The following is a 16,326-nucleotide window of genomic DNA, read 5'->3' as shown; positions in this document are numbered from 1 at the left end:
TAAAACTAGAAATGTGATTCGGCCGAACCTTTTGTTTGGCCTTCGTTATCGGCCCGCCTTGGGAAATTTCGATTTTCCTGTGGTTCGGGCTGATTTTATTTCATCTGCCCCCGAAACGATGCCCGAAACCCGCCCCAACCCTTCAGATTTAAAAAAACAAAACCAAAAAAAACCCCAAAACCCACCCCAACCCTTCAAATTTAATTAATTGCAAACCCTCTCCCTCCCAACCCCCCAAACTTGCCCGACGACCCCCCCCCCAAGTCTTAACAAAAGTCCCTGGTGGTCCAGTAGGGTCCCAGGAGCGATCTCCCCCTCTCAGGCCATTGGCTTCCACTAATAAAAATGGCGCTGATAGCACTTTGCCCTTACCGTGTGACAGGGCTATTGGTGCCATTGGCTGGCCCCTGTCACATGGTAGGAGCAATGGATGACCCGCGTAATTTTTTAAGATGGTGCCGGCCGTCCATTGCTCCTACCATGTGACAGAGGCCGGCCAATGGCACCAATAGCCCTGTCACACGGTAAGGGTAAAGGGCCATCAGTGCCATTTTGATTAGTGGCAGCCGACAGCCAGAGAGGGGAAATCGCTCCCGGGACCCTGCTGGACCACCAGGGACTTTTGTTAAGACTTGGGGTGGGGGGTCAGGCAAGTCTTGGGGGGGTCGGGAGGGAGAGGGTTTGCAATTAATTAAATTTGAAGGGTTGTGGTGGGTTTCAGGGGTTTGGTTTTTTTAATCTGAAGGGTTGGGGGTGGGTTTTGGGCATCGTTTCGGGGGCAGATGAAGTAAAATCGGCCCGAACCACAGGAAAACGAAATTTCCCAAGGCGGGCCGATAATGAAGGCCAAGCAAAAGGTTCGGCCGAATCACATCTCTAGTTTTAAATGGGATAGGGTTTCATGATCACATTACGTCAATACTAAAGTATCTACACTGGCTTCCAGTGAAGAAGAGAGAGGATTTTAAATTAATGGTATAACACACAAACTGCTTTTTGGGGAGCAAATTTGTGTAGTTTCTCATGCATTGAAATGGTACATTCCACAGTATGTAATATATTCAGCAGGGTCCCACCAGTTGGCTGTTCCATCAAATAAGGATTTTAAGTTACAGCAGACTAGGCTAGAGATGTGAATCGGGTGCCGGAATCGGTTCCGGTTTCGGTATCGTGAACCCGTGGGAAATGCCATTTCCTGCGGTCCAGACAGGTTTTTTTTCGGCTGTCCTGAATAAAAAAAAAAACGAACCCACCCCGACCCTTTAAATCTAATTATTTACAATCCCCCCCTCCCGACCCCCCCCCCAAAAAAAACTTTCCTAAAGTACCTGGTGATCCAGCGGAGATCCCAGGAGCGATCTCCCGCTCTTGGGCCATCAGCTGTAAGTAAACAAAATGGCATGGGCCATCCATTGCTCCTATCATGTGATAGGGGCCAGCCAAAGGCACTGATAGCCCCTGTCATATGGTAAGGGCAAAGGGCCATCAGCACCATTTTGATTAGTGGCAGCTGATGGCCCGAGAGCAGGAGATCACTTCCGGGACCCCCATTGGACCACCAGGTACTTTAGCAAAGATTTTGGGGGGTCAGGAGGGTGGGGGGATTGTAAATAATTAGATCTAAAGGGTCAGGGTGGGTTTGGGGTTTTTTTTTCTGTGTGCCCTTTCTCCCCCTCCCCCAAAATGAATTTTGTGGGGTTTTCCTATCATTTTCGGGGACCCCTGATACATGACGGATTAGAAAATGTCATACGATATTTTCATCCGTCAAAAAAACAATGCACATCCCTAGACTAGGCTATGATTCTTTTCTTTTGCAGTGCCCACAATTTGGAATAGTTTTCCAGATGAAATCAGGCAGGTGAAGAACATTAAGCGGTAGATTTTCAAATCCCGGTGCGCGTAAATCCCTGGGTTTATGCACGTGGCCAGGCCTTACACGCACCGGGCCAATTTTCAAATGGCCCGGCCATGCGCATAAACCCCAGGACGTGTTTAAGTCCCAAGGGTGCTGGCGCGTGCAACTTGCTCCCGCTCCAAGGAGGAAGCAAAAGGTGAAATATTAAAATCCGGGCTAGTTAGGATAGGGGGTGGGCAGGATAGGGGAAGGGGAAGGGAGGTTAGACTAGGGGGTGGGAACTGGGGAAGGCTCCAATGAGTCGCCACGCGTAATTGCTAAAGTTGATCCCCCCCTTGTGCATGCTGACCTGGCGCATAGGTTTTGAAAATCTACCCTTAAAAGTTTTAGGACATTAGTAAAAGTTTGTATTTTAAAGATTCTTTTATGTGATCGATATATATATATTTTAGTGCCGATGATTGTTTTTTAATTTTTATTGTCTTTTATTATGTATGGGTTAATTTGTAAACTACATTTGATAATTTACTAAGATTTAGCAGGATATAAGAATGTTTAAACAAATAAACAGCCCCAAAAAAATTATATAAATATATAAATAAATAAAAGGGGATCTATTTTTTTTTAATTTATTTCCAAATGCTTATATACCACGCACACAGATACCAGACCTGTTCAGAACAGTGCACAACATAAAAATGCAATAAAAACTCATGAACATAAAATAAAAGAAAAAAAAGTGACAAAGTCCTCATTTCCCCCCCCCAATAGTACCTGAGAGACCATCCTCTCCTCCCTACTGGGTCAAAATAGCTAACTGCCAGAAAGACATCTGATTTTTTAAGCAACTTGTACCAAATCTCTGTTCTAAATACTCAGAGCTTTAAGTATGCTCATAATACTACTGGTGAAGCAAAATTAGAATAGACATTTTGTTTTGTTTTAGGTGCAGTGCCGCGACATTCACAGGCACCGACTTTATCTCAGTGCTGGGAGCACCAGGGAGGGGTTGGGGGGAAGCAGCCTCTCCCACTGCGCAGAACAACTCTGTTGGCAACGTGTGGCATTGATGCAGGCTGATGATGTGGCTGATACACCAAAGTCGGCCCCCTCCCTCACCAGCATGACCATGCCCGGTCCCTAGCTGTGGGACCCATGGACTATAGGTTGGGGGGGGGGGAGTGGGGAGTCCCATCACAATGCACAGTTGAGGGGCTCATTGGACAATTCTAAGCCCTGGGCCATCCCAAGGGGTAGAGGCAGCTGCATGGGCGGGGGGGGGGGGAGCACCTGGCTGGAGCGCAGTGCCCTGGCCCCTTTTGCTTCCTGTCCTCCGTGGCTGCCTCACTAGGGAATACCCACCCATCCAACCCCTTTTCATGTTTTGCAAGGGTCAGCAGGATAGTCAGATTTGATGTTAGCAATTTATTTATATATATATATATATATATATATATATTTCTAAATGCAAAATGTAACAAAGTTCAATGTAAAATGTTACAAAGTTCAATCTAAAATGTTACAATGTTTCAATGTAAAACAAGAAGTCTACATTAATAGGCTTCCCCGTTACGCTGTAAACCGGTGTGATATGTCCGATGGACATTGGTATAGAAAAACAAACAAACAAATAAATAAATATTTGTTGCAGTGGGGGTGGGTGTACCCGAGCCGGGGGGGGGAGGGGGCTTCCCGCTAGAGACAGTGCACAGCACATGCTAAATGATATTGATGTGGGGGGGACTGTCTGTCGCTATGGCTCGCTGGCCCCGGTGTGGCCGCAGACTAGATTCCCACACCCTTCAGTGGGGCAGTCACCTTGCTTGGAAGTAGCGGATGACTGGAATGCCCTGGGAGGCAAAGGGGGCCTTGATTGACTGTGGCGGGCCCGGGCCGGAGGCTACGTGCTGCCTGCACAGTGGAGGATGCTCAGATAGCTTACCTATGTTATGGCTCGGGTACAAAGTTTGTCAATACTGTTTATTGTAATAAAGCTGTGGCCAATTTCAATCCACATCTGGTCTCCAGAGTATTTTGTATCTGTGAGTGTGCATTACTACGTCTCCCACTTTTCCCAGTGTCGGACAGTCATGGCTGCCCAGGTTAAGCTTTTGCTTTTAAATTAGTATTCATTTGAATAAATGGAAAAAGAAATCATACACTATTATATCTGAATCATTACCAACAAAGAAATATAGTACAAATCTATTCCCTAGTTATGAAAAAATCCACCAAAGGAGGGAGGAGGGGATAGAGAATCAGACATTTTGTACCACTCATTTGTTAGCACTGTCTGAATATCTTAAATCTTGCTATGTTACAGCTTTGATTTCATTTCTTTCCCAGGAAGATGAATTGCACAGATGTTTTCCCTCAATATCAAAGCTTCAAGTCATTGCTAATTACTTTTTTCTCTGCTAATGAGACTTGAGACTTTAAACCAAGTCTTAATTCCTGTTTTATACCTCAGAACAACATTGCAAACTATGAGCAGTCAGTACTGACTTGAAGAAAGTTAATTAAAATTTTTAACATAAATGAGATAGAGGCAACACAGTCTGTCCTATTATTATCAGCACATAAATAAGTATGTAACAAGCTGTGAATAATAGGCAGACATTGCTGTAGACCAGTGCTTCCCAAACCTGTCCTGGAGGACCCCCAGCCAGTCAATGAATATGTATGAGATAAATTTGCAAGCAATGGAGGCAGTGCATGCAAATCTCCCTCATGAAGATTCATTGTAGATATCCTGAAAACCTGACTGGCTGGGAGGTCCTCCAGGACAGGTTTGGGAGCCACTGCTATAGACTATCAATGAGGTGAGTAGGTGAAAAGGAGAAGTACTGAGAAAAAAAAAACATGGATGAGTTTCATTAAAACAGTTTACTAATTTCATAAAGGTAAAATTCTCAATCACACTCCTGGATTCTTTGCAAGTTGTGAAACCTTTTATCAGATAACATACAACTCATCCAAGATGTTGTTGAGGTATCACAGCCCCATGGGTCCTGTCTTCAAATATGACATCTAAAATCAAGACCCATGCTGTTCCCAAAGTTCATATACAATATTGTGAGACAGCACATATGCTGGGCCTTAAAAAGAATCTCAGCCTGCAAAGAGGTTTGTTTTTTTTAAGACAAGTACTGCTACGAGAACTCTGTGCTACTCAGTTATATTATTAAGTTTAGATTCCCACACACCATTGCAAACAAAAGGTTTCTGAATTCATATCACTACATAATTCATCATTAAGTTCTGAGGTGAAGAAGGCTATTTTCAAAGGCATTTACCTAGGTTAATGGTGTCTACCTGGGTAAAATTGCTTGAGCGAAAATTTCCATGTGGCAAAAAATATTTGCGAGTTCCATACTGTGTGTACTTTTAGCCACAGGAAAAAGAGGTGATCCTGTGGGTATGCTTTGGTTGGAGGAGAAAAACAGCATGTTTATATTTGGTATTCAAATGTCTATGCACCATTGCATTTATTATTTGCTTACACAAATAATAAATGCAAAGTGCATACCTGGAGAATTTAAATGTGCAATTTCTGCTTGCTAATTTTTAAAGAGATACAATATCAAACCCACATATACAAAAATCTATTATCTGTTTTTCTCTTTTTTAAATAAATTTGATGGTGTGTAATATAAACACTTTTTTGTATATTTTTTTAAAAATTACTTTCAAAAATCAACACAAGAAAAAAATTTTTAAGATGTGCAGAGGTTGCTTCATAAATGAGCACAGGTACCATCCAGGTTAACCTGACTCTTAGTTTTAATCATGAACACCCCCATCCATCCATTGTTTTATCACTTTAATCAAAAATATTCAAAAATGTCTTTATTTTAAAAAAGTTTTTGGACTAAACAGCTCACCGCCACTGAAATTCAAAAATGCTGTAGACAGTGGCACAAAAATTGTTTTTTATCTTAAACACTTGAAAGGTAATATTTGATGATGTAAAACTTTCAAAAACTGACGACGTGAAAGAGCACTTAGCTTAAGTAACCAAGAATACTTGAACCCAATGACGACGTGAAAGAGCACTTAGCTTCGATAACCAGGAGCGCTTGAACCCGACAGCCAAGTTTCGAAAATTCCTTCTTCCTCACTCGAACAGTGCTGCCTCTGGAAATCAAATCCAACATGGCGAACATGTTAGATTTGATTTCTGGAGGCAGGACTGTTCGAGTGAGCCGTACAAGTATGATGATGGACTGAGACTTATCGTCTAACATTTGGCAGTTTGTTTAATGAAGACGGCAGTTTAATGAAGGCGGCATGTGGGTGAGTGGAGACCCTGAGGAAGAAATAATTTTTGAAACTTGGCCATGTTGGGTTCAAGCGCTCCTGGTTATCGAAGCTAAGAGCTCTTTCACGTCGTCATTGGGTTCAAGTATTCTTGGTTACTTAAGCTAAGTGTTCTTTCACGTCGTCATTTAAAGTTCAAGTGTGTTTGCCTACTAAAGCTAAGTGCTCTTTCTTGTTGTCATTTTTTGAAAGTTTTACATCATCAAATATTACCTTTCAAGTTGTGTTTAAGATAAAAAAATAATTTTTGTGCCACTGTCTACAGATCAGCATTTTTGAATTTCAGTGGTAGTGAGCTGTTTAGTCCAAAAATATTTTTAAAATAAAGACATTTTTTGAATATTTTTGATAAAACAATGGATGGGTGGGGGTGGTCATGATTAAAACTAAGAGTCAGGTTAACCTGGATGGTACCTGTGCTCATTTATGAAACAACCTCCACACATTTAAAAAAAAAGTTTCTTGTGTTGATTTTTTAAAGTAATTTTTAAAAAAATATACAAAAAAGTGTTTATATTACACACCATCAAATTTATTTAAAAAAGAGAAAAACATATAATAGATTTTTTGTTTGTGTGGGTTTGATATTGTATGATTTAGGTATTACCTGCATTCATGGTTTTGTGACTGAATTTTTAAAGAGAAGCAGCCTAGGTAGTTTCTCTTTGAAAATTTGTATAAAATATGCACATTCAAGGCAGGCAGGAGAGTTAGGGGTAGGGAAGAGGGTATTGCTCCCATCTCCAAACATTACTCAAATAACTACCTCTCAGGATTTTATGGTTTAAGAAGCAAAAGCAATACACATTTCTACTTGCAACTTGTTTAACATAAAATATCTCTGGGCTGGAGAGAGAGAGAGAGAGCAAGAAAACATCACCAGTGATTCAAGGATTGTTCCTGCTTCTCAAGGTAGGAGAAGGGTTGCATAAGATTCTTCTTTGATGATTTCCCCAGTGTCTGAAGCATTGGCCACTTCAGAACACTTCTCCCTGCTAAAGCCAATTCAATTTATACTGGAATCTATATGGGGAGCCATAGAAGGCCTTGGGCATTCTATTACTGCACAATTGAATCCAATGGTTGGAAAATCATTAGACTTGGAAAATCACGTGCAAATGTTGGAGATTTCAAAAATAATATAAGCCAATAGATTGATAAACTCAAGAGATAGATTATGTTATGCTATAACAGGTATCCTTAATGAAGGAAAATTTGGTGTTAACTAACAAATTGGATTATCTTGAAAACCCTTTGAAAGGGAGTAATCTCAGATTTATTGATTTTCCTAAGTTGCCACTAACATCACCTAAGGACCTCTTTAAAGGATATTTGTTGGAGATATTGCAGGTATCTGAGCAAGCTGTTCCTCCAGTTGGTACATTACTTGCCAAATTTTAAGAAAAACTCAATCTCCGATACCTATTGATATAAATAAACTGAATGTTTCCACACTTCTTGAAGCATCGGACATTGAATTAGCTAGTTCGGCAGCATTGTTCATCTCCTTTATACTTGAGCTGGTTGGAAACCTTTTGTTCGGCCAAACCTTTTGTTTGGCCTTCGTTATCGGCCCGCCTTGGGAAATTTCGTTTTCCTGTGGTTCGGGCTGATTTTATTTCATCTGCCCCCGAAACGATGCCCGAAACTTGGAGGAGAAGTCCATTAACTGCTATTAATCAAGTTTACTTAGGGAATAGCCACTGCTATTAATTGCATCAGTAGCATGGGATCATCTTAGTGTTTGGATAATTGCCAGGTTCTTGTGGCCTTGTTTGGCCTCTGTTGGAAACAGGATACTGGGCTTCATGGACCCTTGGTCTGACCCAGCATGGCAATTTCCTATGTTCTTATGTTCTTATCCCTTTTAAATATTTACACTTTTAATGGATGCTCATGCATAGATAGTTTTGATAATGGGCAATATTATATATTTTGCTTTTGCATTGCTTCCTGTTTATATATATTTTTACATATGTTTGTGTATTCCCGGATATAGATGTCCTTGTTTTTGAAATAGTTTTTTCTGATTTCACTTTTTAGTGTTTTGTTAGGCTCCCTCCCGACGCAGTCTTTTCGAAACATGGCCCACACCAGGGGACCGTGAAATTACTGACATGAATGATTTGGCTTGATGCTGACAATCTGAACTTTTCGCTCGTCTCTAAATACAATAAAATCTTGAACCTTATGGACATTGTTATGAACATTTGATGACCTTCCTCTTCCCTCTTTGTAAAATCACCCAAAATCAAGGGAATAAGGATATTCTAACCAATTAGATAAACATAAATAAAGAGTCCCTTTTATTTACAAAATTACCATTCCCAGCGTGATAATCTTATTATTGTTCTTCATACAACACCTATAAAACTCCACACTTATAATCATTTTGGGTCTGATTTTAAAAATAATTTATATACTTAAAATTGGGTTTTGCATTTGCAAATGCAGTTTACCCATGTAAGTGGTCTTTTGAAAATTACTACATAATATACTATTGAATTATCCATAGGATATTCTCGTGTGAGTGCACTTTACACATGTAAATGTCTTTTGAAAATTTCTATGATATCATGTTGCATTTACCAGTGCAACTCCTTTTAAAATTACCTCCTTAATTTATTGAATGAATTTGTAATTTTTAGTTTGTTTTAAACACATCATAAAACATTGACCTTATCAAGTCTTTTTCAAGCTGTGGCAGTTTATGCTCTATTCTGTGGTCTTTTCCTCCAGAGTTTTATGATAATTGTTAAAAGCAAACTAAAAATGACAAATTGGTTCAATAAATTAAGTGATTATAAGTGTGGCGTTTTATAGCTGGTATATGAAGAACAATAATAAAAAGATTGTTACCATGCTAGGAATAGACTGAGATTTTGGGATGGGAGTTTTATAAATATAAGGAACTGTTTATTTATTTTTATCTTTACATTATATAAAGGCTGTGTCAGCTTCTATTCATTGAATCACAATTTGATCAGAGGTACCTAAATTTTGCATACAGCTGTACATATACATAGACACATACAAATACTTGAATCTTGCATATATGCATATATAATATGCATCTATTAATTGAACATTTAGCTGGAATGTAGTTGCATGATAATAAAGTTAGAATGAAAAAAGTCTTATGAACTGAAATGTTAAGTCCATCCTGTTCTTTTGCGTTTGTCTTATACTTGGAAAAATAAAATACAGTATCATAAACCAGAAAAAAATCACAGAAAAAATGTGTGCAAATGAAACATTTCAAAACATTTCAAATCGGTATGTTTAATACCACTTACCAGAAACCAATATGCAAATCGTTTTTCATTTGTACTAATATTGAAATATATCTATTGACAGTTCAAACTATTCTGAGGTCAATATTAAAAAATTCTAGAACAGCTAACTTATCCGGTTAAAGGTAGTTGGATATATTATCATGGATATTCAGCGGAATAAACATACTGTTGAATATCCACAAATAATAGTATCTACCTACCTTTAATTGGTTAACTTTAAACGTAACCAACTATCTTTTGAATGTGGATAGTTACGCTTAAATTTTTCTGGGTAAGCTAGCTCAATAACTTTGAACTTAACTGGCTATATTCAAAAGAATATAGTTGACTAAGTGGTAGAGTGAAAGAAAAACAAGTGATGCACAGACCTGTGCTCAGATTTTCATAGCCCCATCCAATATGTTAAAAATGGGCCCTGCTGGGCCATGCACCCCCATTTCCCCAAATCCTTTCAAGAGCATTTTAAAAAGAAACATGATAGGAGTCTGCTTGGCATCTTGCCCATCCTCAGTTTGAGAAAATGTGCAATCAATTCCCCCTGCTCTCCATTCCTCCCTCCCTCCCCCAACCCCAATTCTGTACCTTCAGAAACCCCTTCCTTGTGTAGGGATCATGCTAAGCTCCAACCATGATCTCAGAAACTTTCAGCATTGCTGAGTCACCAATACTGGAAGCATAGGAAGGCTACCAGCATTGTTGTCAAGAGTAGCAACACTGGTAGCTTATGCTTCTAGTGTTGCAGTCACAGCTGCTGAGCTCACAGTGGGAGTATACCATGATCCCGGCACAGGGAAGGGGTTTCTGAAAGTACCAGGTGGGTGGAAAGGTTAGGGGTGGGGGGAGGGGGGAAGGGAGCATTGATTGCACAATTTCCAGAACTGGAGGGGGAGGGAATGAGAGAATAAGACCACCCAGCGGACCCCTACCCCATTACTTTTTAAAGAGTTCTTGGAGGAGCTTGAGGAGGTGGAGATGCTTGGCCCGGCAAGAGATGGGGATATGGGAACTGAGCCCATATTCTTTTCAATATAGTCGGTTAACTCTAAAGTTATCCGGGACACATTCCTGGATAAATTTAGGCCTGCTCCACAGAACAGCTCGAGTTATCCAAATATTGGAGTTAGCCGCATAAATTTCTGTGCTAACTCATCCCCAATCCAGAATACCTCTCAAACATACATTCCTTTTTCAGCTAATTTTTAGCCAGTTAATGACTAATCGGGCTAAAAATTAGCTGCGTAAGTACTGGGAATATTTAAAAATCTGTATTTAGCCAGATAACTTGCGAGTTTTCTAGCTAAATGCCTTTGAATATTAGCCTTACTGTATTTATAAATAAGCAATGTACACAAAGAACATAATCAAAAGAAAAAAATCATTTTTATATTAGCAGCAACCTTATTAATAATACCTTTTCGATGTGCTCTGGCTAGCATTGTTCTTCATGCAGAAGATTTTTCGATTTTGGATGCCTACTCCACAAGTTACTTCCCCATTCCAACTAACAGTGGCATTGAGGACTGTTACCAAAGTATCTTCAGAGCACGGACCCCATGGTGATGTTTCCCAATAGAATGCTGTGCAGGAGTGATCGTTGCATGATCGATATTCCTGTAATGCCTGACTCGGCGGACATGCTTTTCCACCTAGGATTGGAACATCCAAATACATGAAGCACAATATAATGGACTAGTTTTATAAGCAAACACAAAAACAGTTTTATTGTACAATATACATATATCATTTTATTCCCTAAGCTAAGGATGTTAGGCAATTCCTAATGAAAATTAACTTCAGCAAATAAAAACAAATTGAGTGACATGAAATTATGACACATAGTGCAGGACATGACAATGATATCATTTATTTAAAATACTCAGACATTTCAATGAGGTTGTCCCTTGGGTTTTGTTTTTTTTTACAGTGAGGAAGCCTCTCTACGGGAATCTCTCTAAAGACAAGAGATCTATCTAAACATTCCTGTAAGGTATATAGCACATGAAACCAGTTGCTGATTCTTGAAGAAGCAACATATTTACCACTAGGCAGCATGGAAAAATTAAATAAACAAGGATATGTAATAAGCCCATTTTAGGCTACCATGTGAAATTTAAAATAGCCTGGAAAAAAGGCAGGCTAATACCTGTATTCCTTTAGTGCAAGGCCTCATAATTCAAATCTAAAGACAGTACATATACTACTGTATTTGCATGGCATTAACATTCTTTATGTGAGCTTGGTACCTGTCCCCAGGTTTTTCTTTTACAAGGTTGTTGTCAGACAAAGAGAAGCCTTAAAATTGCTCAGTGGTTGTATAGGTAGTAAAGACATTCTGTTTGTGTGGCAATGCATACGTACCATTAACACTCAATTGCTCTTTTAGAATTCTATGTTCACATGATCCAATTCTAGAACAGGAGTAAGCAGATGGGGGAGGGGATGGGGGGCATGAACCATCCTGAAGGGGGGTACGCTAGCTGCCCACAGAAGAAAAACCAGTTACGCTGTAAAGTCTTGGTGCCATGGAGGCACTGCAAGCTCAGAAGGAAGGAAGCTGCAGGACTGTAGTAACAATTATTGTGACCAAGCATCTCTTTGGATGAACCAGGCAGAGGAGTTGTTTCCATTGTGGCAGGCCCAGGCAGGGAACTGATTATTTTGCAGAAGAATTGGACATGGGAAGAGCCACTGTAGTGTTCTACAACCCAGGAAGAGCTGCCACACTCAGGCCTCAGCCCGGGATAAGTTTCAGCTGCCACTGGGTCCCTATCCAGGGAGAGGGAACACATTTAGAAACAGAAACATAGAAATGTGATAGCCGAAAAAGACTGCATGACCTATCTAGTCTGCCCATACACCCAACTAATTTAGCATAGAAGTTTAGCCTGGGATAAACACAGAAACGCCCCCTGCTTATCCCATGCTTTCTCAAATTCAAGTACTGTTTTGCTTCTACCACCTCCAGTGGGAAATTGTTCCATGCATCTGCTACTCTCTCTACAAATAAATGTTTCCTAAGAATATGCCTGAATCTACCCCCTTTGACCCTCATCCCATAGCCCTTTGTTCTACAGCCTCTTTTAATTTGAAAGAGGCCTGCCTCCTGTGAATGGAAACTTTGGTGGTATTTAAATATCTATCATATCTCCCCTACTTTGCTTTTCCTCTAGGGTACATGTTTATATCTTTAAGTCTGTCCCCCATATGCTTTAGGACATTTAGGAGTGGGGGAGTAGCCTAGTGGTTAGAGCTCTGGCCTATTAACTAGAAGACCAGGGTTTGCTCCTTGTGACCTTGGGCAAGTTGCTTTACTCTCCATTGCCTCAGGTACAAACATAGGCCTGAATTTATCAAAATGTACAAAATATTGTATGTGATAGGAAAAGGAGTGTGTTTTATGGTAATAGGGAGTTTATCACAATTTGTGCTAATACCTATGTGAAGCACTGTATTAGCACAAATTGTGATAACTGTTTCACACTTTGTGATGTGCCACAATTGTTGTATTTTGTACATGCAACCACTGGGGGGGGGGGGGGGGGGATGACACCATGTTTATGCTCCTGGAGAGCCAGCCTAGCTATCAGGGCCCTCCTATGGGGGGGGGGGAGAGAGACTAGCCATAATGCCCTCACACTAGATAGGTATTTATATCTCTAAGAGAGGGCCACCTAGTAACTTGAGGTGAGGTTTAGGTATTAGTGTAGGGGTTAGGGGCCAGTTTGACATTCACAGTGAGACATACGAACAGAACAGTGCTCTCTTGTGAAGATTTGATGACCTTCAGAGTGAGGAAACTCACCCAAAGATGAGATTTGTGCAAGGTTCTCTCAACCTAGCTTGATGTTACCCAGGTAGAGAGTCCATCAAGTTAGGTTGAGAGAACCTTGCACAAATCTCATCTTTGGGTGAGGTCATCAAATCTTCACAAGAGAGCACTGTTCTGTTTGCACGTCCCACTTTTTTATGTCAAAGTGGCCCCTAACCCCTACACTAATACCTAAACCTCTCTCTCTCTCTCTCATAGCTAGGCTGGCTCTCCAGGAGCTAACATATGCGTTAAAGGCATTTTTTGCATTCAAAAAATGCCATATAGCACTTTGATAAATGACCCCCTTAGATTGTAAGCCCTCTGGGGATAGGGAAATACCTACAGTACCTGAATGTAATCCACTTTGAAGCACTGAAAAAAAGTGTGAAAAGCAAAATATAAATAAACAGTAGTCACTCTCTGGATTGTCTTCAATCAGTTTATGTCCTTTTGAAGGTACAGTCTCCAAAACTGTTCAAAGTATTCCAAATGAGGTCTCAACAGGGACCTCTACAGGGACATTATCACCTCCCTTTTTCTGCTATTACTCTCCCTATGCAGCCAAGCACCTTTCTGGCTTATGTAGTTGCTTTATCCATCTGTTTAGCCACTTTAACATCATCAGATATGATCACCTCCAGATCCCGCTCTTCTGTCATGCTTAGAAAAATTTCACACCCAGTACTGTACCTTTCCCTTGAGTTTTTGCATTCTAAATGCATAACTCTGCAATTTTTAGCAGTAAATCTTAGCTACCAAGTCCCTATAACATTCCTCAAGCTTTGCTAGAACCCCGCTCCCCCCTTCATATTTTCCCCATTTTCTTGACTCTCTACCCTGTTGCAGATTTTGGTATCATCGGCAAAAAGACAAATCTTTCCCAATAATACTTTTGCAATTTACTCACAAAAATGTTGAAAAGAACTGGTATGAGGACTAATTCCTGAGGCTCAAGGCTAGTAAAGTCCCTCCTCCTCGGACTGAACTTTATTTAGCACTACTTTGTCACCTCTCACTAACCAGTTTCTAACCCAGTCAGCCAGACCCTCTATTGCCCAGATCATGGGAACTCAATTTATTTATAAGTTTCCTATGTGGAAACATGTTAAAGGCCTTATTGAAATTGAAATACATTACATCTAGCACTCTTCCTTGATCCAGCTCACTGGTCACCCAGTCAAAGAAATTGATTAGTTTTATCTGACAAGATCTCTCTCTGCCTTGGTTCTTGCAAACCATTGGATTCTAGAAACTGTACTATCGTCAATTTTAGCAGCGATTCCATTAATTTTCTCACTACAGACTAATTCACTGATGGCGAACTCCAGTCCTCAAGTGCCACAATCAGTCCAGGTTTTCAGGATATCCACAATGAATATGCATGAGATAGATTTGCATATAATGAAGGCAGCCCATGCAAATTCATTGTAGATATCCTGAAAATCTGGCTTGCCTGTGGCATTCGAGGACTGGAGTTCACCATCACTGAACTAATTGATCTGTAGTGCCCAGCCTTTTTACTTATTTACACTTTTATGAATAAGAACCACAATTGCCTGTTTCTAGTCTTCTGTATAAACTCCGGACTCTAAAGAAGCATTGAAAAGGTCAACCAGCAGAACTTCCAGTTTACTAAGTTCTCTTAGTACCCTTGGATGTGTCATACCTGGCATCATCACCATTATCTACTTTAAGATTAGTTGGCTCCTCATGAACACATTTTTCTGAAAATCTGAGGGGTTTTTTTTATGTGGTCCTGGCCTTTCCACAGTAAACACTGAACAAAAATATGTGTTAGGCAGTTTTATGTTTTCCCTCATCCACATCTATTCCTCCCCTTCATCTCTGAGTCTTACAATTCCACTCTTGCACGTCCTTCTATCAATAACATATCTAAAAATAAACCTTGTCCCCCCATTTTACCGTATTTGCTATTTTTCTTTCATTTGTATTTTTGCATTCCTGACTACTTTCCCAGCTTCTGACTGTTTTTACAGATATCATCACCTGTCTTCCTCTTTCTTTGATCTCATAGTTTATGAGCGCTAAACTTTTCTCACTTATTTTTTTCAGCTACTTCTTTGGAAAAAGCAGAATTGCTTACTTGTAACAGGTGTTCTCCCAGGACAGCAGGATGTTAGTCCTCACATACAGGTGACATCATCAGGATGGAGCCCTATCACGGAAAGTTTTTGTCAAAGTTTCTAGAACTCTCTGTGTCTGAGAGTACTATGTCTATGTTTTTCTGTCTGCATGTGGCATGTCTGTGTCTCTGTGCCCATCTGGTTTGAGGTTTCCATCACTCTGTGGGGTGCCTATCTATTTCTGTTTGGGTGTGGGTTGTCTACCTTTCTGTACCCGTGTGTATGTGCGTTAGCTTATTTCTTTTAGCAACTTGAAAAGAAACAGAATGGGCACTTTTGAGTCAGTGGCTGGGAGCATGTGTGCATGTATGTAGATAGATAGATAGATAGATAGATAGATAGATAGATAGATAGATAAAGAAACCCATTTTGATGGTGCCCCAACCAATTGATGAATGAAAGGGGGGGCTACAATTCAAACAGTCTGCTCACCCCTGTACTACCATGTCCTGATATTTCCAACAAGTAGTAGAATCTAGATCCAGGACATATTGGGGCAGATTTTTAAAGAGCCATTGAGCTGCCAAGATAGCTGGCTAAGTTTAGCTCAGGAATGGCCAACTGGTATCTTGTGAGCTGCATGGGGCTCTTGGAGCACAAATTGCTGTTCACTTGAAAAATTTGGCTTATACCATTGACTGTCTCCTCTGCCTACTGCATGCTGGGATCCTCAGCCTTTTTTAGCAGCCAGCATGTGGGTGAAAGCTCTAAATTTGCAACTTCCACCCAAGAATTGTCTACTGAGAAGGGGAGGATCACAGCATGCAGGATCTGCGTGCTTTCAAGCCCACATCCTCCCCCAAATGATGGCCAAAGACCCATCCCATCCCATCCCATGGAAGCCTAGGATGAGGTCCTGACAGGCTGCTGAGGGGAACACTGTGGATTTCATCCTGT

General features: G+C 40.4%; 1 protein-coding gene across 1 annotated transcript in view; it reads right to left on the bottom strand.

Moving 5' to 3' along the window:
- Nucleotides 1-16,326, bottom strand: part of THSD7B (thrombospondin type 1 domain containing 7B) — an 898,700-nt gene that overhangs the window by 615,133 nt on the left and 267,241 nt on the right. The window contains exon 8 of the mRNA XM_029607893.1: nucleotides 10,886-11,120. Within this exon, the coding sequence (XP_029463753.1) occupies nucleotides 10,886-11,120 (235 nt within the window). The remainder of the gene's footprint in view (nucleotides 1-10,885; nucleotides 11,121-16,326) is intronic.

The sequence above is a fragment of the Rhinatrema bivittatum genome, chromosome 6 (assembly GCF_901001135.1).
Source record: "Rhinatrema bivittatum chromosome 6, aRhiBiv1.1, whole genome shotgun sequence".
NCBI lineage: Eukaryota > Metazoa > Chordata > Amphibia > Gymnophiona > Rhinatrematidae > Rhinatrema > Rhinatrema bivittatum.
The sequence above is the reverse complement of the archived record's forward strand: the minus strand, read 5'-3'. Positions and strand labels throughout refer to the sequence as shown.